The sequence below is a fragment of the Pimephales promelas genome, chromosome 23 (genome assembly GCF_988280905.1).
Source record: "Pimephales promelas chromosome 23, fPimPro1.hap1.1, whole genome shotgun sequence".
Lineage (NCBI taxonomy): Eukaryota > Metazoa > Chordata > Actinopteri > Cypriniformes > Leuciscidae > Pimephales > Pimephales promelas.
In genome coordinates this window covers 10,355,127-10,377,469 of record NC_142791.1, presented here as the reverse complement: position 1 = coordinate 10,377,469, position 22,343 = coordinate 10,355,127, and the positions used below count along the sequence as shown (strand labels likewise).

At 37.9% G+C, this 22,343-nt stretch overlaps 2 protein-coding genes across 3 annotated transcripts; one reads left to right on the top strand and one right to left on the bottom strand.

Moving 5' to 3' along the window:
- The first annotated feature begins 48 nt into the window (after positions 1–48).
- On the top strand, positions 49–19,453 carry xpo7 (exportin 7). 2 transcript variants are annotated; one of them, XM_089126406.1, is made up of 28 exons: positions 49–206; positions 4,123–4,269; positions 4,442–4,535; positions 4,624–4,790; positions 5,545–5,610; positions 5,765–5,869; positions 5,970–6,135; positions 6,900–6,973; positions 7,097–7,216; positions 7,752–7,898; positions 7,984–8,156; positions 8,366–8,559; positions 8,639–8,744; positions 9,916–10,051; positions 11,654–11,727; positions 11,833–11,916; positions 12,082–12,142; positions 12,312–12,420; positions 12,551–12,657; positions 12,830–12,918; positions 13,087–13,194; positions 14,465–14,547; positions 14,671–14,885; positions 14,970–15,108; positions 15,199–15,359; positions 15,585–15,683; positions 15,957–16,084; positions 17,714–19,453. In XM_089126406.1, the coding sequence occupies exons 1-28, from the start codon at positions 189–191 to the stop codon at positions 17,805–17,807; spliced, it is 3,264 nt and encodes a 1,087-aa protein (XP_088982532.1). In that variant the 5' UTR covers positions 49–188; the 3' UTR covers positions 17,808–19,453. The 2 variants fall into 2 exon arrangements, with proteins under 2 accessions (XP_088982532.1, XP_088982533.1); XM_089126407.1 differs by lacking the exon at positions 5,545–5,610.
- A 676-nt stretch (positions 19,454–20,129) lies between these two features.
- Positions 20,130–21,735, bottom strand: pbdc1 (polysaccharide biosynthesis domain containing 1). Its single transcript, XM_039675411.2, has 6 exons — positions 21,587–21,735; positions 21,174–21,239; positions 21,014–21,073; positions 20,774–20,914; positions 20,572–20,683; positions 20,130–20,458 (listed from the first exon to the last, which is right to left on the bottom strand). Exons 1-6 carry the CDS (start codon positions 21,614–21,616, stop codon positions 20,346–20,348), a joined length of 522 nt encoding a protein of 173 aa, XP_039531345.1. The 5' UTR covers positions 21,617–21,735; the 3' UTR covers positions 20,130–20,345.
- Positions 21,736–22,343: the final 608 nt, after the last annotated feature.

Below are 22,343 nucleotides of genomic sequence, written 5' to 3'. Positions count from 1 at the left end.
TGTAAACAAAGGCTCTTTTCTGCGTTAGTTTCGACGGTGGAGGTTTGCCGTAACGGGATTCACGAAGCCTCGGACGCACATCTGGCTTTATCACTACCTGCGTCAATTGCGTAAATGTTCCAGTGATTGTGGGTAGATGCGCGCATGCTCATTGTCAGGGGGAGTGAGAGGAGCATGAATGGAGCAAAATGGCGGATCATGTGCAGGTAAGTCAATGATTTTGTTTTGCTATTATTAATTTAATCTATTGTGATCCACTGCAGTTTAACGCTAGATCCTGGGGCTTATTTCGGCGATGCGGACGTGTTTGTTTTAAATGCATGCGTCGCGCGGTTGAAGAGGTTGACTCGCATGCTTTATTGGATGCGATTATCAAGTGTTGACTTGTGGCCTGTCATCATGTTGATTTTAACTCTGTAGTCTAGGCGAACACACAACTTTGCCAGTCGTCTGAAAGTTGTTTTAAAGCAAGATGCAAAGACTTTTATTTTAAGCAGCAGAGATTGGTAGATCCAGAGAGATCAATTATACTACACTGCATGTAACTCTATAGCCACAGTGATGTTTTACATTGTAAACAAGGCATCATCCCTCATCCAACCGCTTGCAAAGCAATACATACACTGGCCTGTATACATAAGCGATTGTAACTCACGATCAGCGAGACTTTTTCCTAGAGAAAAACCTCTCGGTAAGCCCAAAAGCGTATTTGTATTCGGTTATCTGTCATTATGTTGTTGCTAGACGCAAATGTGTCCAGTTTGCTGAGCTCTCGCGCTGTTAGCCTGTAGCTCGCATGCTAACTCATGAGATTCTCCCGCGCGCCGCCTCGTCAAACCAAAAGCCAGAACAGAATGGGGTTTTCTTGAAAATTATAAATACCCTATGCGCGTTAGCGTCCTTCGCAGGTTGTAAATGTGTAATTGTTTTTAAAGTAATCCAAATATATATAAGTATTATATTTTCTTCACCTGTAACTAAGCGGTTGAGAAGCGTTAAATGACTCCGCGTAATAACTGCCATTATTGGATGACGTAAATGTAGCGAATCGGAAATATCCTTTTTGAGATTTATTTTCACTATATTATGCATATTATTTAATGCTGTATTTTGTTATGATTGCTCTGAGGCGTGTTTTAAATAATCGATTTAATTACATTGAAACATAAAAAAAAACATGATATTCTTATTAAATTTATTTGACTATCACGACATTGTTCTTGATAACAGGAGTGAGCCAACCAGACTTACCAACCAAAACAATTTTGTGTAATTGACAAATAATGGCTGTTCAGAATTTAAAGATATTCTTTGTAACGTTATACTCGTCATTCACTTTTGACAGACTCAACACGGTTGTCATAAAAATCTCGACATGGACCGCATTTTTCGGGCTTTACTGTTGCGTTAAACACTGTCAGACACGGGCACTGCTTGTCATGTGTCATCTTGTAAACAAGCTGCTCAAGACAGGTCATATTTGAGGCCAAAGGTTAAGGAGGTCACGAGGTTAAACACAGTGTTGAGTAACTGCATATTCCCATGAAACTCAATGAAGTGGGGGACGATGCAGTTGTTAACCTGACTCTCATTTGCACAGGCTACAGTAAACATGAGCTTTCCAGTGTTGTTGCCACGCGTCCTGTTACTCTGTAGGTGGTGAAGAAGCCATTCCATTTGCAGTAATAGATTATTAATTACCATCAGAGCAGCCCTGTGTCTTACAGGCCATGTGAGTGTTGCTGATCACATCTTGGTAGTGTAACACTCATTTTATGCATAAACCAACCAACCAATACTTCAATATATGTGTTGACGATTATCAAAGTATTGGTTGTGAGTTTATATGACTCAGCTGTATTTCTGGCTTTAACATTCAATTCATTTCTTGTTTAACATCTCAAAAAGTTGGTACATGGTGTCTTCATTTTGTGTTTTCCAACCTAGAGTTGTCTTATCTTGTCTGTGCAGCTCCTTGCTAATTCAACTTCTTTTTTATCTATTAGGATGCAAATGCATTTTCTTGTATCTTTATGGGGTCCTCCCTGTTCTTTTAGGGTATCTTGATTTGGCTATCACCAGGTTGCATCAAGCGTACATGGGTATGCCATGAAATACTAACTTAAAGTTGTGAAATGCACAAGAAAGTGTGCATATTTAAACGTTTTTGCACAAGTATTAAACTACTTAACATTGTTTAAATTTTGAGAGAGTTTATTAGTTAAGGTTCAGAATTGTTTTGCATAACAAGCATGAACATTTTCATTGAGACTGTACGTTTGTTGCAGCTGCTGTTTTTCTGCTGATGCTGATTTTGTGTAGTTGGTTATGCTCCACAAGTGAAAGGACTGTTTGGAGTCAGAGGCTTGTTGCTGCATAACACGAGTTAGCTCGTTCATTCTCCTCTATTATTACCAAAGTGTATCACTGACTTTTTCTCCAATCACCATAGTCTTTCATGCATGCATGAACCAGATACTCCCTTAGTTACCTAGAACAATAACTTGTGGATGTGATGGCTGTGCATTAACTTGCTTAATGGAACACAAGTGTCCGTCTAGTTTTTCATAATCCCGCTGTTTGTTGTTATGATTGGACACTGAAGCTCTCTGGCCTCTGGTTTATGATTGTAAGACTTGACAATACTTAAAATTGTGTCTCTTGTTGTTGTTGAGGAGATCTGCTGTGGAGCTATTTAATGACTGTAAAAATTCCATGTGGTGTAACCAAGTAAAAATGAACTACAGATTTGCTTAGATCTTGGTTTCTCTTGATCTTATTTTTTTAAGGTTAATGTATTATTTTTGCAAATAATAAATTGTTGAACTGTTAATTCATAAATATACATTTTTGTTAAGTCACACCACATGAACTAACTAACTTTATTGACCTTGATGCACTGATATAAGATTCGGCACCACATGACTGATGATTTGGCGTGCAAAAATGGTCTTTTTTTTAAAAACCGAAAATAAAGATTATGCCAAGCTACAGAGTTTTCTTTAATGTTTTATATATCAGATCAGGGCACTTAACTCTGACATTTTTTTAATACTTTATTTCCCCCCAAAACTATCAAAATAGATTTTAATGTAGAAATAAAAACATGCTAATCTCAGAAGAGGTCTATTCAGGTCATGCGTTTTAGTGTATTTTTTTAGGGCTGTCAAAGATTAATCGCGATTAATCACATCCAAAATAAAAGTTTGTGTTTACATAATATATGTGGGTGCACTGTGTATAATTATTTTTTATATAAATACACACACATGCTTGTATATGTAAGAAAAAAATATTATTTATAATGATCTGATTGGTCAAGAGCTGTGCTTTATTCACGATAAAACACGACTATGACCGCTTCACCCAACGGTTCTATTGTTCGCTGCGCAACACCGCAGTTCTATGTTGTTTTTTATTTGAGCTTTCATGCATTTTACACATTGGAACGTTGTTGCTGTTCACGCTCAGGGACTATTTATTTTAGTGGAAGGAAGGCTTTTAGTGATTTTACTTCAAGAAAGTTGCACTACTACATTGGTTTTTTCTTTAATATTGTGTGGCAACTGTTTTATAAAAGCAATAAGGTACTCGAGGCAAGTGCTGTATCGTGATTAAGTAACGGGTGAAGGGGTTGCAGGCACTCCGATACAGCACAGCCTCTCGTACCTTATATTGCTTACATATACAATATATACATGCAAATATTTCTTAAATATATACAAGCATGTGTGTGTATTTATATAATATAATTATTCACAGTGCACCCACATATATTATGTAAACACAAACTTTTATTTTGGGTGCGATTAATCACGATTAATCGTTTGACAGCCCTAGTATTATTGATGAAAATAGTAGATGTGGTTAAATGAATGTCATTGATTGACCAAATCCATCATCTAGCTTGATTATCAGTGCTAATATATTTCTGCAAATAGAGTTTGTAGAACTTGGTTTATGAAAATAGTTTTGACATGTGCTTACTAAGTTCTTGGAAGACTGCAAAAACAATAGGAATTTATTTTATTGGTTCATCTAACAAAAAATCCTCTGGATGTTTTTTTTTTGTTTGTTTGTTTGTTTTTGCTGCCACTAAACTCATGTGGGTCTCTTTTTCAGAGCCTAGCCCAGCTAGAGATCCTGTGCAAGCAGCTATATGAGACCACAGACACCACCACACGTCTGCAGGCCGAGAAAGCTCTAGTGGAGTTCACCAACAGTCCGGACTGCCTGAGTAAATGCCAGTTGTTGCTGGAAAGAGGAAGTGTAAGAATTAAACTTTTTGAAAGCTGTGAAGAGCAGGATATCTGAAATGAGCAGACAGCAATGTTCTCAAAAATCCTAGTTCTTCCTCCATTAGTTAGGGTTAAGCAACTATTTAAAAGTGTTTGGTTAGTTTTCCTCGAATTACCTGACAGTGTATTTGCTTACTTCACAGTCCTCGTACTCGCAGTTGTTGGCTGCAACGTGTCTCTCCAAGTTGGTGTCTCGTACAAGCAACCCACTTCCCCTGGAGCAGCGCATTGACATTCGTGAGTTTATACCATCCACCAATTTGAGATTTAGACCTCATAAAACCTTGAAGAGACAAAATTGTGTAATGTCTCATTGGTTCCTCAGGAAATTATGTGCTCAATTATCTGGCAACCCGGCCAAAGCTTGCTGCCTTTGTGACCCAAGCCCTGATCCAGCTTTATGCCAGAATCACCAAGCTTGGCTGGTTCGACTGCCAAAAGGAAGATTACGTCTTCAGGAATGTTATAGTCGACGTGACAAGATTCCTGCAGGTAGGCATAACAAACATTGATAAGGTGAGAAAACAAAATCCATGTGGATATATACATGTTCTTTGGATTTGGTCTATTTGATGAGATTTATGGATGGATTTATGATGTTTGATGCAATTCTCAGTCACCTTGAATTTTGCGAGGACTTTTGTCCTTATTCTTGAAACATGAAAACAAACGTTTTTATGTAAATCCTTCCTAAAACAAATCTTATGTAAACTGTTGAATCAGAATGCAAGTTAAATACATTAATTTGAAATTTCCATACAAAAGGAATTAACAAATTACTCACATTAGCTGTACTCCTGTTTCATGAATGAGGACTTTTAAACGTAAACCGCACATCATTTGTGAAACATTCGGTGCTGAAAATTCAAGAACAATTGCAGTTGGTGTTTATGTTTCCTAGTGCACTCTCAGTGAATGACAATTTAAATGCTAATGCAAATCACATCTTGGTTTTGCTTTAGTTTGTTTAAATTTCTGCGCAGTTTGTTTAATTTTTGGCAAAAGATTTTCATTTCAGTGCATCACTCGAGCTAAGGTGTCTCATGAGAAGTGTTTGACAGTTGTCACTCATTCTTTCATACTCAGTGTAATGGCATAGATGATAACATTGCGTGTTATTGGCAAATTAGAAAAAAAAATGCAAATATCAATATTCAACTGACTACTAGTGTAAATTGACTAGTGTTCAGGAGGTTTGCTTGGTTGAAAATATTTTTAACATGCTACATTCTTATGATACTTTCAGGATAGTGTTGAACATTGCATCATAGGAGTCACAATTCTTTCCCAGTTAACCAATGAGATTAACCAAGTAAGTTTCTCCGCTCAAAGCAGTATGTCTTCATTTAGTCTTTCCTTAGTGTTTCGAACTTTCGATATTTTTTTGCTGTTTGTTTAGGATCAATAACCGTATGCCACATTAAAGATGAATTACTGATTCCTTGATTCTTCTTATGTTCCCCCAGGCAGACTCCTCACATCCACTTACAAAACACAGGAAGATTGCGTCATCTTTTCGAGATTCCTCTTTGTTTGACATCTTCACACTCTCCTGTAACCTCCTCAAGCAGGTGAGGCTATAGACTGCACCATGTATCTGTATATACTCCTTCACAACTGTTAAACCAGCTTTAAGTGAAGGTCTCAATGCGTTGTTCTGTTTGTCTGCAGGCATCTGGGAAGAACTTGAATCTAAACGATGAGAGCCAGCATGGGCTGCTCATGCAGCTACTCAAACTGGCCCACAATTGCCTCAATTTTGATTTCATCGGTACATCCACCGATGAGTCCTCAGATGATCTGTGCACCGTCCAGATCCCCACCAGCTGGAGATCAGGTGATCTACCATTTTTTGGCAAATAATGAAATGGTGCAAACAGTACTTGTTTAAAGTGTCTGCATTTTTTTAACCTTCTTTAGAGATGCTTATAAAGTCGAGTTGTCTTGTTTCAGAAATGTATTTTTCTCGTCTACAGTACCTTTTGAGACTTCAGTATGCAAATAATTTTTATAATGGCTGGCTAAGCAACATTTCAAAATGATTATTCGTGGTTGACATTTTTGCATATATGGTACCGTACAAAAGTTCGGAGTCAGTAAGATTGTTGTCAAAGATATATTCAGCAAGGACATCAAATTCATCAAAAGTGAAAGTAAAGATATTTATAATGCTACAAAATATTTATATTTGAAATAAACTGGGTTTTTTTTGTTTGTTTTTTTACTTTGTTCATCAGAGAAAAAAAACTTTCCACAATAATATTAAGCAGGACAACAGTTTTCAACATTGATGATAATAAGAAAAGTTTCTTGAGCAGCAAATCAGCCAATGAGAATGATTTCTGAAGGATCATGTGACACTTAAATCTGGAGTAATGATGCTGAATGAATTATTATTTTAATATTTTAAATTTTAATGCAATTTCACAATATTATATTTTTACTGTATGTTTGATCAAATAAACGCAGCTCTGGTGAGCATTAGACTTGAAATAAATGTGACCGTACTGAAACTTTTGAATAGTAGAGCGCATGTTTAGTTTAAAATGAGGCATTCATGTTTAACTCTTGTATGCTTTGGTTATTTTCTCTCATCTGCAGCCTTTTTGGATTCCTCCACCTTGCAGCTGTTTTTTGATTTGTATCATTCCATCCCTCCCTCGCTGTCTCCCTTGGTGAGTGTCAGATAAACAGCATGATATGCATATAAAGATAAACAAGCCTTTGCCTCATAGATACTGTTAGACTCTTCCTCTAGTGAAGACACATTTGATGTGAACTGTTTGTTTGTCTTTTAGGTTTTGTCTTGTTTAGTCCAAATAGCATCTGTCCGGAGGTCTCTCTTCAACAACGCAGAGAGAGCAAAGTTCCTTTCCCATTTAGTAGATGGTGTGAAGAGAATATTGGAGAACCCTCAAGTATGCTGTCCATCTTTATATTCTTTCAAGTGTCTTTATAAATACATTGTAGTATTAGATATGTGTATAATAAACGTCATTGCAATTAAGCATGATTATTTCTGACTTTGCGTTTGGTCGAAATGGTATTTGAATGCACACTTGCTTTCAATTTCACGTTTGAATTTGCATTCGCTGCCTAACGGTGGTTGAGGGCAGGGTCAAATCGGATGGTGCCCACCTTGGTAGAGTATGTGTCTTCATATAGCGATTTGCTATATTGGTCATTTGCCAGTATTCTCCAATATTGACAAGTTAAAGCTGACTGGGTGGGTAAGAATAACAGTTAGTTATTTTGTTTATGGGTCAGTATATATCTAGCTTTCTGCCTACTTCAAATCAGACAGAAAATAAAGCAATGTGGTAAGATTGCATTTATTTGAATGAATTAGTGAAAGAGAGAGAGAGAGTGTTTGTGCATGATTTATGAAATCTACACATAGGTATATTGTTGATTGGGTGACGTGGCAATATTTTTTTTTTGTTTATTTTGCAGAGTTTGTCGGACCCAAACAACTACCATGAGTTCTGCCGACTACTGGCTCGACTGAAGAGTAACTATCAACTGGGTGAGCTGGTTAAAGTAGAGAACTACCCTGAGGTCATAAGACTGATTGCTAATTTCACAGTAACAAGTCTGCAGGTGAGTGAAAGACTTGGTATGCTACAAGTTTTTAAAATGTGAAAATTGGCTTTTCAAAGACTGATAATAATTTGACGTGTTCCAGCACTGGGAGTTTGCCCCCAACAGTGTGCACTATCTGCTGAGCCTGTGGCAGCGTTTGGCGGCATCTGTTCCTTATGTGAAGGCCACAGAGCCCCACATGCTGGAGACCTACACCCCTGAAGTGACCAAGGCCTACATCACGTCTCGCCTGGAGTCCGTGCACATCATTCTGAGGTAGAGTGAGCGCCATTCCACTGTTGTCACGATACTGATCAGTGTTAAAAAAAAAATCAATGTCTAAATTAGATTGTTTGAATGACGCGCTCATCTGTCAATTTTATTTAGTTTTTATGCGTTGTACAAAGTCAAGCAACAGGTGCTTGGCAAGGTTATACAAATACTGGTCAACCTTAGTTTCTATTTACAATATCCTTTCTATACAGGGATGGTCTTGAAGACCCCTTGGATGATGCTGGGTTGGTGCAACAGCAGCTGGACCAGCTGTCTACTATCGGGCGGTGCGAGTATGAAAAGACCTGTGCCCTGTTGGTGCAGCTCTTCGATCAGTCGGCCCAGTCATACCAGGAGCTGCTTCAGTCCACCAACTCCAGCACAATGGACATAGCAGTGCAGGAGGGTGAGCTTGAAACGCCTCACATTTCTTGATGCACAAACATACATAATGATATAACCCTAACATTATGAGTGTTGTCCAGGTCGTTTGACGTGGCTGGTGTACATCATTGGTGCAGTCATTGGAGGGAGAGTATCCTTCGCAAGCACGGATGAGCAAGATGCCATGGATGGGGAGCTTGTGTGTCGGTGAGGAATCGGCACCTAAGGCTGTTCAGCATTCAAGTTTCACATGCAATTTGATCATTCTAAAATCATTCTTTGAAAGTAGGGGTTCAACGTCTTCAGATTTTTTTGTCGACATTTATTATGTGATGAAAGTTTACAAAGCTAATTGAATATAATAAATCATTTTTTTGCGGTTATCGGTTGGCCTAGAATTTTTATTTCAGTGCATCCCTGGTTAAAATCCACAGCTATCATAGCACATGCTGAATGTATATTTTATATAGCATGTTTATTTAATGAACAAGTAAGATATAACTCGTCACTGGCATTAGCTCAGTCATTGCTTATAGAGTCAATGTAGCTTTCTCCATAGTCTCTTGTTCAGCACAACGGTAAATACTTCAACATAACACAAACTATTTTAAATTTCAAACAACAGAATTAAACACTAACAGGCCTTTCCCTTCACTAAAAACGAATAAAATAAAATAACAGTTCAACATTTATTCTCCTTGTTGTGAACTCAGTAGTGAAGATCAGAAGACTCGGGTGTATCTAAGCTCTTTATTGCTGTTGCATCGCTGTAGTCTGCTTCGTCCAAAAATCTTAGCCAAGTCTGACTAAACTAAAATACAAACTGTTCATATACCTTACAAGGGGGAGGGATTTACATTGAGGCGGGAGAAACTCTCAAACAAAGCATGTAAATGAGGTATACAGGTTTTGGAACCTGCTCAGCAAGAGAAACGAGAACAGGACTTCTCGTACTGAGACGGGAACTTACTAACAACGGGTAACGGAGAGTTCAGGACAGTCAGGAATATCCCACTGGGAAGCCGTAACGTTTGCAGAGATTTCCTGATCTCAATTATGAACTTTCTCAATCTAAATTAAACATTTAAATAAATTTGTAATCCTACATCCTTATCCAGTCCTATACAAACCATGCAGGAACTAAAAAAGCCACTATACCCAATAACATTTAAATGTAATCTTTAGCCTATCTAAGAAAAAAGAAAAAAAATTGTAATGATGTGGTTCCTAATTTCCCTTCTATTAAAAACAGTTCATTTATGGATTTTGTGCTCAAATTTGTGGCAAAGTGGTAAAGAATTAAATTAATTAATCATTTAAAATGACTAGTTCTTTTGGTTTTTGCTTAAATATAAACTTCATCTTTTGTCATTTTCAGAGTTTTGCAGTTAATGAACCTCACAGACTCGCGCCTGGCTCAAGCTGGAAATGAGAAGCTCGAGTTAGCCATGCTAAGTTTCTTCGAACAGTTTCGGAAAATCTACATTGGTGACCAGGTGCAAAAATCATCAAAGGTAATTTTTCAGTTATTTTACAGTTTAGCATATGAGCACAAATTTCAAGCTGTGGTTTGTTTAGACATCAAATGTAAAAAATAAAATAAAAACATTCAGCTTGTATAGATTTGATCATTGATCTCTCGTAACTTTCAATGGGTTTTGTCTTTGAACTCTCTGAATGGTTGAATTTTGCAATGGTGTTGTGTCTGGTCTTTGAAAAGAGACCGTCGATTCAGCTTTTTTTGTATGCTTAGTTGTGGGTATCACTCTTTTAGTCTGGCTTTCTAAATTGACCTGTAGTTTTGAAAACAAAATAGTTTGTTTTTTGGGGAGATGAGTGTCCTGTCTCAACTAACCAGAAAGCTTAAGTTTTCTCTCTTGTTGCTCCAATTCTCTGATCACTCACAGTTTGGAAGATAAGTGCACATAGAGAGACTTGCTGTTCCTTTAAAGGCCAATTCACATTACACCGCCACGGACAGACGGCAACAGTTTTGTTGAATCAGTGTGGGATCCTATCGGTGTCTGTTGGCATCTTTCAGAGTTTGTTTTTCGCCGAGTGAACATTGTCGGGTTGTGAAATTTTTTAAAAGTGTTCAATTGGCGTACTGTAAGCATTGGTGGGCGTGTGTCGGTGCAGTGTGAATTGGCTTTAAAACTGTGTTTAGTTCTGCTTTAGCATTAACACCTTAAACACCTTAAAAATGCTCCTCATAACTGTAAAACAGTGCAAAAATCAATATGAAGGATTATTTGATCTTGATGTTTTGACTTTAATGGCTAATTTGTGTATAGTGTCCCAAATGGCACACTTAATTTGGATTGTAGAGATGCAGACTTTACAGTGTACAATTACCCAACAGCCCATGCAGCGTATTTTAGACTCAGGGAAGGGTGCCATTTGTGACTGGTCCATAATCAGGACTCAACTACAAAGATTTTTTTTCCTTCCAAGAATTTATTTTTCGTGTTAGAAAGATTTGGAGACTGAATTTGCCATTAAATATCACATTAAGTTTTTAATTTGTAAATGAAATTGAACTGCTTCATCCCCCTATTCTCACCAAACATAAGGTTATGGTTTTGTGAGAAATGCCTGTGAATCGTCACAGTTGCTTGCTTCTTGTGGCTTGGTTCCCCAAACTTTTTATTTTTCGGTAGTTTGACATATTAAATACTTTATAAAATGGATGTTTCCAATCTTGCAGGCTGATTGGTTAATCAGTGTTTCCCACAGGATTTTGTGAAACTGTGGTGGGTGGACCTTGGTCCCTCTAAGGGGGTTCGGGGTCACGCTTTCTTTTTATCTTGTTTGACAGCAATAGCACAGAACACAACATTAAAGACCTTTTATGTTTTTTTTTTAACATATTTTTGGGCCGCCACAGTCTTGTTAATAAACAGAAAGTACTGAAATCTTTGTGGTGGTCAGTGCTGATGTTGTGGCACACGATAAATAAATGTTGTGGCAAACAGATAAATCAAAGTATGGGAAACACTGGATTAATACATCATACCATTTAAATACCATTTGTGCTGGATATATTAGTAAGATCTACAATATAAAACACCTGTTCAAGATGACATAAATTGATACTACTTTTGTTTTATCCCTAGTTGTATCGGAGACTATCAGAGGTTCTTGGCTTGAATGATGAGACCATGGTACTCAGTGTTTTCATTGGTAAAATGTGAGTATATGAGCACTAATCATAAATAAAATGAATGAGAAACCTTACTTTGTCAAAAATTATGAATGAAAAACATTTTTAATGAATAGTTTTGTTTTAATGCAGAATCACCAACTTGAAGTACTGGGGACAGTGTGAACCAATCACATCTAAGACACTACAGCTCCTCAATGACCTCTCTATTGGATATCCTTACACACTTGTTGCTTTAAATAAAAGTCCATCAACCTCAGTAACAATGCTGACACTGTTTTATTTAATGTAAATCTACACAATGTAAATCTACGAACAGTCTGTGATGTTTTTGATGATAAATATTTTCTTATGTGTTTCCTTAACCTTATTTGGCACATACAGCAGTGTTAGAAAACTAGTGAAACTCAGTGCTGTCCAGTTCATGCTAAACAACCACACAGTAAGTGAACAACTTGAGCTTTTTCTTTACTGAACTTGACCCTGTAGTATAAATAATAAAATCGTAATTTCACTTTTAAAATAATATTAAAAAAAAAATACTTAATTATTCTTAAAATGGTTTCTTCCGTGACAAGCTGACAATGTCTTGTTTTTCTTCCATGTGACAGAGTGAGCACTTTTCTTTCCTGGGTGTGAACAATCAGGCCAACCTTAGTGATATGAGGTGTCGGACCACTTTCTACACAGCCCTGGGAAGACTTCTCATGGTAGATTTGGGTAAGGGTGTACCTATTATAGTTCATGTTTCAAATTTACAATGGGCTGGCCTTAATCATCAGATAATGTAAGAAATAGAACATAAGTGTCATGTCAAAGAGCATCTTTTACGATGTTCTGTCTTTGACAGGTGAGGATGAGGACCAATTTGAACAGTTCATGCTTCCTCTCACTGCTGCGTTTGAAGCCGTAGCTCAGATGTTCAGCACCAACACCTTCAATGAACAAGAAGCAAAAGTGAGCTGTCATGTTCTTTATCATAAATGACCTCCTCTGTGTAACGTGCAGCATTTGCAAAATACCTTTTTGTTTTCTTTATTGTTGCTGACCTTTATAATGTACTTCAGTGTTTTTAAGAATAATAGATGAAAAAAAAAATGTTTTGCTCTTCTTTCTTTCTTTTTTTTAGAGAACTTTAGTAGGACTTGTGAGAGATCTAAGGGGAATTGCCTTTGCCTTCAATGCCAAGACCAGCTTTATGATGCTCTTTGATTGGATGTATCCTTTTAACATGTTTTTTTTATGTGTAATTATTTGTGTTTTTATTTTGTGTGTTTATTTTTGGTTTTATTTGTTTCTTTATTTATCTTTCATTAATTTTTATTTAAAACTATTGTGCATTTCAGATTGAATGTCAATTTTAATATGTTCCTTAACAGATCATAGTTACCCCACTTACATGCCCATCTTACAGAGGGCAATAGAGCTCTGGTACCATGTACCTGCCTGCACCACACCGGTCCTCAAACTTATGGCTGAGCTTGTCCACAACAGGTAAGAACAGGGCCTAAACTACCTTTTCGCCACCAGCCAGTGCATTTTCAAGTGCAAGGCGACATAAAGAGTTCAATTCAGCATTCACTGGCTGTCTGAGACATGGATTTCTAGCTGCATGCTTAAAATGTTTGCGTACAGAAAACTTTGCAAGGCCATTGCACACTGAGTACGAAATTTTCGTATGCGTTTTTTCCTGTCCGTCAGCCTAAAAATTCGTCACGCACAGAAACCTTGCACACTGTGTCCGATGCGTATTTATTAAACCTTGCGGGGAAAAACGCAAAAATACAAAATGAATTTGTCAAGCCGTAAGGATGATTTTGTTGTCCTCTCTCGTATTGAAAAGAGTTGCGAATTTATCCCGAGCAAATCAAAATTTACCTCAGAATGTCAGTGGAACAGTTTGATGCTTTGCGAGCCACATTTTAAAAACAAGACCACCAATTTCCGTGAATCAATCGATTCTGAACAGAGACTGTCAGTATGTCTAAGGTGACACACGCACGCGCACCGGTGGAAGCGCTGGGCAGACAGAACAGCTGTATAGGCTACAGGTTATATATTGTACCCAAATAAATACATTAGTTATTGAATTGGCTGCTCAATCACACATTAATCGATCCGAAATTTCAATCTGATTGAAAGGGGAGGTTATTCCTTTCATAATCCAATCGAGAGAAGAGAACAAACACTTGATCGAATTGAAAACTGAAACTGAAAGCACTGCGCATATGTGCAATGATGTGCGGAACGAGCTCCATAGACAGTAAACGAGCTCCCCCCGGCCCTGAATTGTCAAAAAACCTCTCAAAATGCTGGCTTTGGATGCGAAAAACACAGAAAATCGAACCCGATCCGAATTTTTTTATAACGGACGAAAGTTTCGGAGACGGTGTGCAAGCGTGATTGACATAACGGTTAGTGCGGAGGTCGAATTTTTTTTTTTTATGTGCGAAAATTTCGGACTCGCAATGGCCTTAATAACAGAGAGTAACTTATTGAACTTTATTTTGCATCATCTTGCACTTGAATATTTAAATCTGCAAGACTTAGACTGCATTGTTAGGATTCATATGTTATCAGCCAACTGATGATTGATATGGTTTCGTATACTCGCCAACACTGATTTCTACTTACATTTGGTGCTTTGGCGGGTGTTAATTTTAGACCCTGGGTATGCATGTTACATTTTGCGCATGTCCATGAGAGCTGTGTTTAAAGGTTGTTCTCTGACTAATGGTCTGGTTTTTTTTATATATATATAAAGGTCGCAAAGATTACAGTTTGACGTGTCGTCACCGAATGGAATCCTGTTGTTCAGAGAAACCAGCAAGATGATTACAACATATGGTATAATAATGACCCAGTTTTCACCTATTCCTCTTGTTTAGGGTAGTAGTAGTATTAGATTGTAATCACTTTGATGACTTAAGTTAAAAAAAAAAAAAAAAAAAACTTTTCTTTTGCTTCAAGGTAATCGGATCCTGACACTGGGCGAGGTGCCAAAAGATCAGGTTTATGCACTGAAACTGAAGGGAATCTCCATTTGTTTCTCCATGCTGAAAGCCGTATTAAGCGGCAACTATGTCAACTTCGGCGTCTTCCGTCTGTACGGCGATGATGCCCTGGACAATGCCCTGCAGACCTTTATTAAGCTGCTCTTGTCCATCCCTCACAGTGACCTGCTGGTATGAGCCGTCAGCTATCAATACCAGGATTGTGTCCTTCGGCATTCAGATCGGTTGATTTTTGGTTGGTTGTTCTTCCTGCAGGACTATCCAAAGCTTAGTCAGTCTTACTACTCTCTTCTGGAGGTGCTAACCCAAGACCATATGAACTTCATCGCCAGCCTGGAGCCTCATGTGGTCATGTACATCCTGTCCTCAATATCAGAAGGACTTACTGCACTTGGTAAGGACCTTCTCTTCAGTTCCATCATGGACTACTTGGGTGTTTGTTAACCTATGAGCCTGATCTTTGTTTCTGTTTGTCCCTTCACAGACACAATGGTATGCACTGGTTGCTGCTCGAGCCTGGATCACATAGTTACTTATCTATTCAAGCAGCTGTCACGCAGCACGAAGAAAAGAGCGGCACCTATGGCCCAGGAGAGCGACCGCTTCCTTCACATAATGCAGCAGCACCCTGAGATGATCCAGCAGGTGAGGCTGCGTCTGTTGCCATCTGAGACTTTGAAAGACATCTGAAGTTACAGTGCACACAATCATTAATTCAACTATTTGATGATTTGTTAAAACATAATTTGTAATGAAATATTCACAGCTTGTTTATGTACAAATATATTGTTCTTATATATGTCTGTTTACTTTTTTGGAGTGTATTGGAGATATTTGATATGACAACGTTCTCACAATCTTCTTATTCAGATGCTGTCGACAGTGTTGAATATCATCATTTTTGAAGATTGTAGGAATCAGTGGTCAATGTCACGGCCACTGCTTGGCTTGATTCTGCTCAATGAGAAGGTAAGTGGTGTGTAAATTATCATGATTACATTATAAATGTCTTTACCTTAAGTCAATTTAATGCATCCTTGTTGAGTAACAGTGTTTATTCCTTTCTGATCCTTTTTTTTTAAATATGTGTGTAAAAACAATGTAATGTAAATATGGTGTCAGTTCTGTAATGGTCACAGCTATACACACCTAAGAATGTAGTGTGACTATACAATCATTGGGTTTTTTTAACTTTTAATTAGCACTACAACACCACTTGTGATCAGAGCATTGTGTTTGTAGTATTTTGCAGATCTGAGGAACAGCATTGTGAACAGCCAACCACCAGAAAAACAGCAAGCCATGCACTTATGCTTCGAAAATCTCATGGAGGGCATAGAGCGAAACTTGCTCACCAAAAACAGAGACAGGTCATTTGATTTCTTGTGATTTTCATCCTGCTTTGCATTTAAGTTTACAGAGAAATGCTAAACCATAATAAAGTTACTTTAAAATATATATCAAGCACTCATACGCACAAACAAAGTTTGTCGCAATGGCAAAAGTAACAATTATGAATGTAATTTTAATAAACTAGTGCTTTCGAGTCAGTGTCGTCTGCAAAGATGGTTGACGACGCTGACTCGTCATCCGCAGTAAGCGATGTATTGATTTAGCTGAGAGAGTAGCCATTTAAAATGGCTGATGTTAGGCTGCTAATTGCAAGTTTCAAATGATAAGCTATGTTTGAAGTGGATGAATGATAGACGAAAGTTTGGATTTCCTGCCGGACATGCTCTAATTTCCACATGACTTCACCAATTGGATATATAATTAATTTATTTATTTATTTTGACAAACCAATTAAAATTTGGTTAACTAAGGCTACGTTCACACTGCAGGCTGAAACGACCTAATTGCCCCTATGCGACCTGTATCTGATTTTTTCATGACAGTCTGAACGACACAAACCCGCATCTTTTCAAATGCGACCCAGGCCACTTGGGTATGTGGTCCAAATCCGATATGTATCCGATCTTTTGAAATGCGACTTCAATCTGAACGGCCAGGTCACATATATCCGACCCGCACGTCATTCCACGCACCTGTAGCTAGCCAATACACGCTAACTCCAAAGCGTTTCTGCACTGTTATGGGCCGCTGCAGACGTGTCTCTTCCCCAGTGTTGTGCCTGAACGCGTTCAATGAACGATAGTGCATGAACGCGTTCATAAACATACTGTATTACTGCCTCATGAACATTACTGTGAACACGTTCATTCTGGTGTCTGTGAACGTGCGCTCTCTGTCAGTTTAACTTTGTACAGTAGGGTGCCAGATTTCTATAGAGCCTTCCAGGCGAAAACCTGGCTAAAACACATGTAAACATGCCTTAAAATGTAGCGAAAACAAACCCAATCTGGCAACACCAGCCACCAGTGTCGCGCCGCCGGTGACAAAGCAAGGAGCGCCGAGCGGACACGCACTATCAATTAAACGGGTTTTATGACGAGGTCGGTGAGGATTGGAAAAATCTTACATTTATATGCAAACTTTTCCCGTCGATAAAATAATTGTTGTCTGTGTTTGTATATGGGCTGTGGCAATAATAATAATAAAACAAAAGCTCGCAACATATGGAAAAAAGAACTATTCCGCAAACAACAAGTGACGTCGTTGACCGTTGATTACTCTTCTGCGCATGCGGGTCACTTCTGGGTCATTTCACGTTCACACAGGAGATCACAAAAGGTCGCATTTAATTGGAAATGTGAACGGCCTTGCAAAAAAATCGGAATTGAGCATTAAGCCATGCAGTGTGAACGTAGCCTAAGACTTTTCCTCAACTAGTTCTTCTAGGGGCAGCCCTAGAAGCTTGACATTTATTACTCTATCTTTTATTAAACTACTGTATATCTTGTATCCCAAGTTTTCAGAGTATTACAATAATTTGTAATTTATACTGATTTTGCCTTGCTAAAAGACAGAAGCTGACACTCACTTCCTTTCTAGATGTAATTTATGCATTAAGTAATCAACAATTTTTCTTTATTTTGCAGGTTTACACAGAATCTTTCAGTATTTAGAAGAGAAGTCAATGACTCCATGAAGAATTCCACATACGGGGTAAACAGCAACGATATGATGAGCTGACATTCCATAGAGCACCAGGCCACGTGGCCCGGCCCCGTCCCGTACTCCCACCCACCCCTGGCCCGGCTGCCGGGGGACCACCACTGCGCAAGCCTGCACCTCCCGCTCCCCAGTCCCTAAAAAACCATTACCTCTCTCCCCTCACATCTCCTCCCCCACCCTTTTTTATATATATATATATAAATATATATATATATACACATATAAATATATACATATTTTAAAGCCAGTTTCAAGAGGTCCTTCTCCTTGACCATTCTCTTGTCATTTGGGGCTCAAAGTCCAAAGAGAGTGAAGAGGGCTGGAGAATGGTTGGGAATGGGTTTGGGTTGTGGGATGGCACCAGTGTGGACTCTAGAGTGGATGGCACATCCAAACCGCTCCAAGGGATGATGGGAAGTGGGCGTGTGTGTGTGTGTGTGCGTGTGTGTGTGTGTTTGAGAGCATGTCTGTGGGAGGAAGGGTTAGGATGAGCGTGCTCTGCTTTTGCCTGCCTTGTATAGAAACACATAAGGAAAAAAAAAGTGTACATTTTTTTTCATAACATTTTCAACAATGTTTATAATTATTACAATTTAAGACAAATAATGAGTGTGATTGAAAACTTTTTACAGTCTAGTAAGTTAGTGCGGATTTGTCTGTATGGAGAGAGTTGTTTATATCCGGGTGACCATGTGGGATTGTGGCATGAGTGCTGGGATTGACACCTGTCCGCAGAGGGGGCGGGATGAAAAGGTGTATAGGGTCACAAGTTGTACATTTATTTCCTCCTCCCCCCTCAAATTGACTCTATAGAACAAAAACAGGAGATTTGTAAATACACAACCCCTCGCGTTAGCTTTTTCAGGAGGGATGCAATTTCCCTAAAATCTTGGGCATGATGAAGTCCGTCTTGCATCAACCTTTCCCCGTATGGTCATCCATTGCTGAGGATGTTTAGTTCTGCTCACCTCTGACCTGGAAACGGGCCCAAAATCACCCATTTTAGTGTATGATTAATTCTGAGACCTCCATTAAAGGAGAACGCACGTGTAACCTTTTCCCTTTTGTCTCTGAAGGGTTTGATCATGTCGTCTGTGGATTTGATTAGATAAAGTGACTTGGTTGTGGTGAAGTTGCTCTCTGAGCTTTCGTCAAACTGTTTTCCTTGCTTTTAATCTCACAGACTTCGTCTCTCGTGGCTTTATTGTTGATCTGGCGTTCTTCGGTAGTGAAGCCTATAGAATGTAACCGTGTCATTAAAAAAGAAAAAAGAAAAAAAAAAGACCCTGGTACTCAAGTCATTGCGACAGGATCACTCTCGACAGTTTCTCTAGCTTTAACCCCCCTTTTTTTCTTTTTTTTTTTTAACTCCCCCTGGATTCCAGATTTATTTTTAATCACAGAAAACGCATCGGAATATGGTAGATCTAAACAGAGGTGAATCAACAGATGTTGCTGCTAACTGTTTGTGAAGAACTAGCTCATCTCTTAACCATGTCCAACACTCATGGATGTTAACTTTCTTTTCTTGGTTCCCTGATGTGAATGTGTTTTTGGCGACTGTGTGTTGGGTCCATTGAGTGATAAGGTTGAATTGTTTGTTTGGATGTCTGCTACATATAGTGTAAGCATTGTGACTGCAAAATAAACATCATTGGTTTGTATTAGTATGTGCACGTTTTGTGACTGCCACATCGTGGCTAAACTGTCATGCTTTTAGTCAACATGGTCAAATTTGACTTTTTTTAATAAATGCTCCTGTTATTAATAGCGATAGAGCTTTCCATGGTCATAGATGACTTGAAATGTCAAGAAAATTAAAGGGATAGTTCACAAATTGAAAGTCAATAGGTCCATTATCTGTTTGGTTACCCACATTCTTAAAAAATGTCATCTTTTGTGTTGATAGAAAAGAAATTCATACAGGTTTGGAACAACTTGAGGGTGAGTGACGACAGAATTGACATTTTTGGATGAACTATCCCTTTAACATTAACTGTAAATCAAGTTCATGGTAGTCTGCAGTAGTGAAAATTAATTATTTTTTCTAGTTATGCTCTGCTCAATATACTATTGGACTGAATTTACTTTATTAGTATAATCTCAGTGTGGTAGTGGGTTATTGCAAAAACGCTATAACTTGCAAGAAAGTTGGCATTCGGATACATCAAGATGTTCAAGTTGAAACTCTTAAAGCATAATTGCATTAACCTTAAGCTTTTTGTTGAATATCCTGTTTTATTTGGAATTTAAGTTTACAGTGAAATGTGAATGGAATTACATGGCTTTCGACCAATGAATAATCAGTTACAATATGATAAATTCACAGTACAGCAATGCTTTTCAGGGGGAAATGTGCTGTTATTTATTACAAAAAAAATGCAAGACATTACAGGAAAAATAAAACTAAATTTTATCCACCTTCCGACATAAGTACAGATGGAAAAAGCAACTCTTTTACATAGGACATTTATTATCTATTTCTCCACTTTTGAACTTGATTTGTACGATCAATACTATGTCAAGAAGGCCACTTTAAATACCACACCGTCATGATTAACACACTTCTTTTTTATGTTGTTTGGTTTTTGAATTGGCATTGTGGACGATATCATTGTATCCTTCTCGGTTTCTGGCAATCTCAATGGCGTAAAACTGGATTCTGGTAGCTGAAATGAAAATGGGGAGGGAAATTAGTGCGTTTCCTTCTAGCAATATTTTGTTTTCTATTGGAAAGATACTGATCTATTTCTGAAATGAGTGCATGTGTGGCATTGCATACCAAATATTGTGTTCTCCTCAGTGTAGTCCTTCTGACAGTCTAGACGTAGTAATGTGCCATAGTTGAAGTCATCTACAACACCTTCAAACTGGTTACAAAAGGGCCTCCATTTCTGGAAACAAAATTGAAACAGAGCTTGACAGACTCTCTGAGTAATGTATAAAAGTAAACTCATCTCGCGCACAAAAGTAACGTCCCAAACCTCTTTAGCGTCTGCAGACTTCAGCTGGTCCGGGTCCAGAACTCCAATACTGAGGTCAGGAAATGCTTCCCGGAATTTAGTGTATATCTGCTCGTCTGATTTAGTTAGCTTTAGAAATTTAGGCTCAACTGAGGAAATGAGCTGTGGAGAAAGAAACTGTCAGTTAAACTGGACATTCAAGTGTTCCAAAATCGCCGCAGGATAGATTGTGACCATTCATTCGTTCATTTGCTCACTTACATTAAAGTAAACTTCAGCGTGATTGTAGGCTTTCATAGCCCACATTACTTCCAACTGGGCCTGATGGGGAACAAAATATGGTTAGTGTTTTGAAGTGATAATGCTTTTAAGAAAATTAAAAGTTTTGCTTATTTGTGCAAATCAAAACATCCCATCTTACATCATTTCCATACGCTTCTGCCGGAAGAGAAAGCGCATGCGCAGCAGCGGTTGCTCCTTCAACCCCCTGTTTATTAAAACAGATATTGAATGAAACATTACAGCACATTTATAAATCTTAATACGTAAAACTCGTGCCATTTTAAAGCACACAAGAGCTCGTGATAATTAACGTTGTCGTGATTATCAAGGATATTATTTCTTATTGCTGATCTATTTTGTTTTTGTTGCCACATGCTGTTGACATGCTTCTTAGCATGCAAGCTAACTATGATAAGTAGCAATATGGGCTGAGAACAGTGGTGAAAATCCGTTAACTGAGAGCATCGGTTCGATAAAATGCTAGGCTTGCCTGTCGAGTTATTGTACAGTTGCGTTGTGTTTGTTGATACGTTAAAATAATTCGTTCCCTACCAGAGATGCAAGAATATTCCCCGTGTCCATGCTGGCGACTTTTGACCCGGATGAGCTACAACAAACACGTCATGACGACAGGTCATCTGATTTAAATACGTTTTGTTGTTTTCAGTTTGACGTTCAGAACAGCTATTGTTGCAGTGGAATTGATTTTAGAAGAATTTAAATAATTAGAAGAAAATGCATTTATATTAAGGTGTGTAAAAATGAAGCGGCATAGCCTACTACAAAAACGAATCCAGTGGTCATGCTGTGTATTACATGTAGCTCTCTGTTTTTATTATGATTTTTAAAGCTATTTATGATAATATTTTTTATTTATTTATTTTATATATAATAGAATATAATGAAATGGATCTAGACTGGACAGGAAAGATTAGAATAGTCATAAAAACTTCAAAATGGAATAGAATATGACAGGTGAATATATTTATATATATACTGTATATAATGGGAGTATATTTCGAGGCCAGAATGGAATAAAATAGAATAGCCCTAAAACTAATAGAATCGAATAATCCAGGAAAAAATCAAATATGACAGAACAGAACAAAATAGGTGAGTAGGGGAGGGAATAGAACTACCAAGGAAGAACAGAATAAAATAGTACATAAAGTATTTGACTATGACAGACTAAGAGGGAATAGTTCTAATAGGCTAATAGATCATAATACATTAATTAGAAATAATTGAATAGAAAAATAATAGAATGAAATGGAATTTGACAGAAAATAATAGAATATGGCACAGTAAA

What these genes read in the sequence shown, in the direction of transcription:
- pbdc1 (XM_039675411.2), bottom strand. Translation starts at nt 21,616, where the DNA reads ATGGACACGGGGAATATTCTTGCATCTCTG. An exon ending in ACGCTGAAGTTTACTTTAAT is followed by an intron (nt 20,915 to 21,013) that starts GTAAGTGAGCAA and finishes CTTTCTCCACAG; the next exon opens with CTCATTTCCTCAGTTGAGCC. An exon ending in AGTCTGCAGACGCTAAAGAG is followed by an intron (nt 20,684 to 20,773) that starts GTTTGGGACGTT and finishes TTTTGTTTCCAG; the next exon opens with AAATGGAGGCCCTTTTGTAA.
- xpo7 (XM_089126406.1), top strand. An exon ending in CCTGTAACCTCCTCAAGCAG is followed by an intron (nt 5,870 to 5,969) that starts GTGAGGCTATAG and finishes GTTTGTCTGCAG; the next exon opens with GCATCTGGGAAGAACTTGAA. An exon ending in CCCCACCAGCTGGAGATCAG is followed by an intron (nt 6,136 to 6,899) that starts GTGATCTACCAT and finishes TCTCATCTGCAG; the next exon opens with CCTTTTTGGATTCCTCCACC.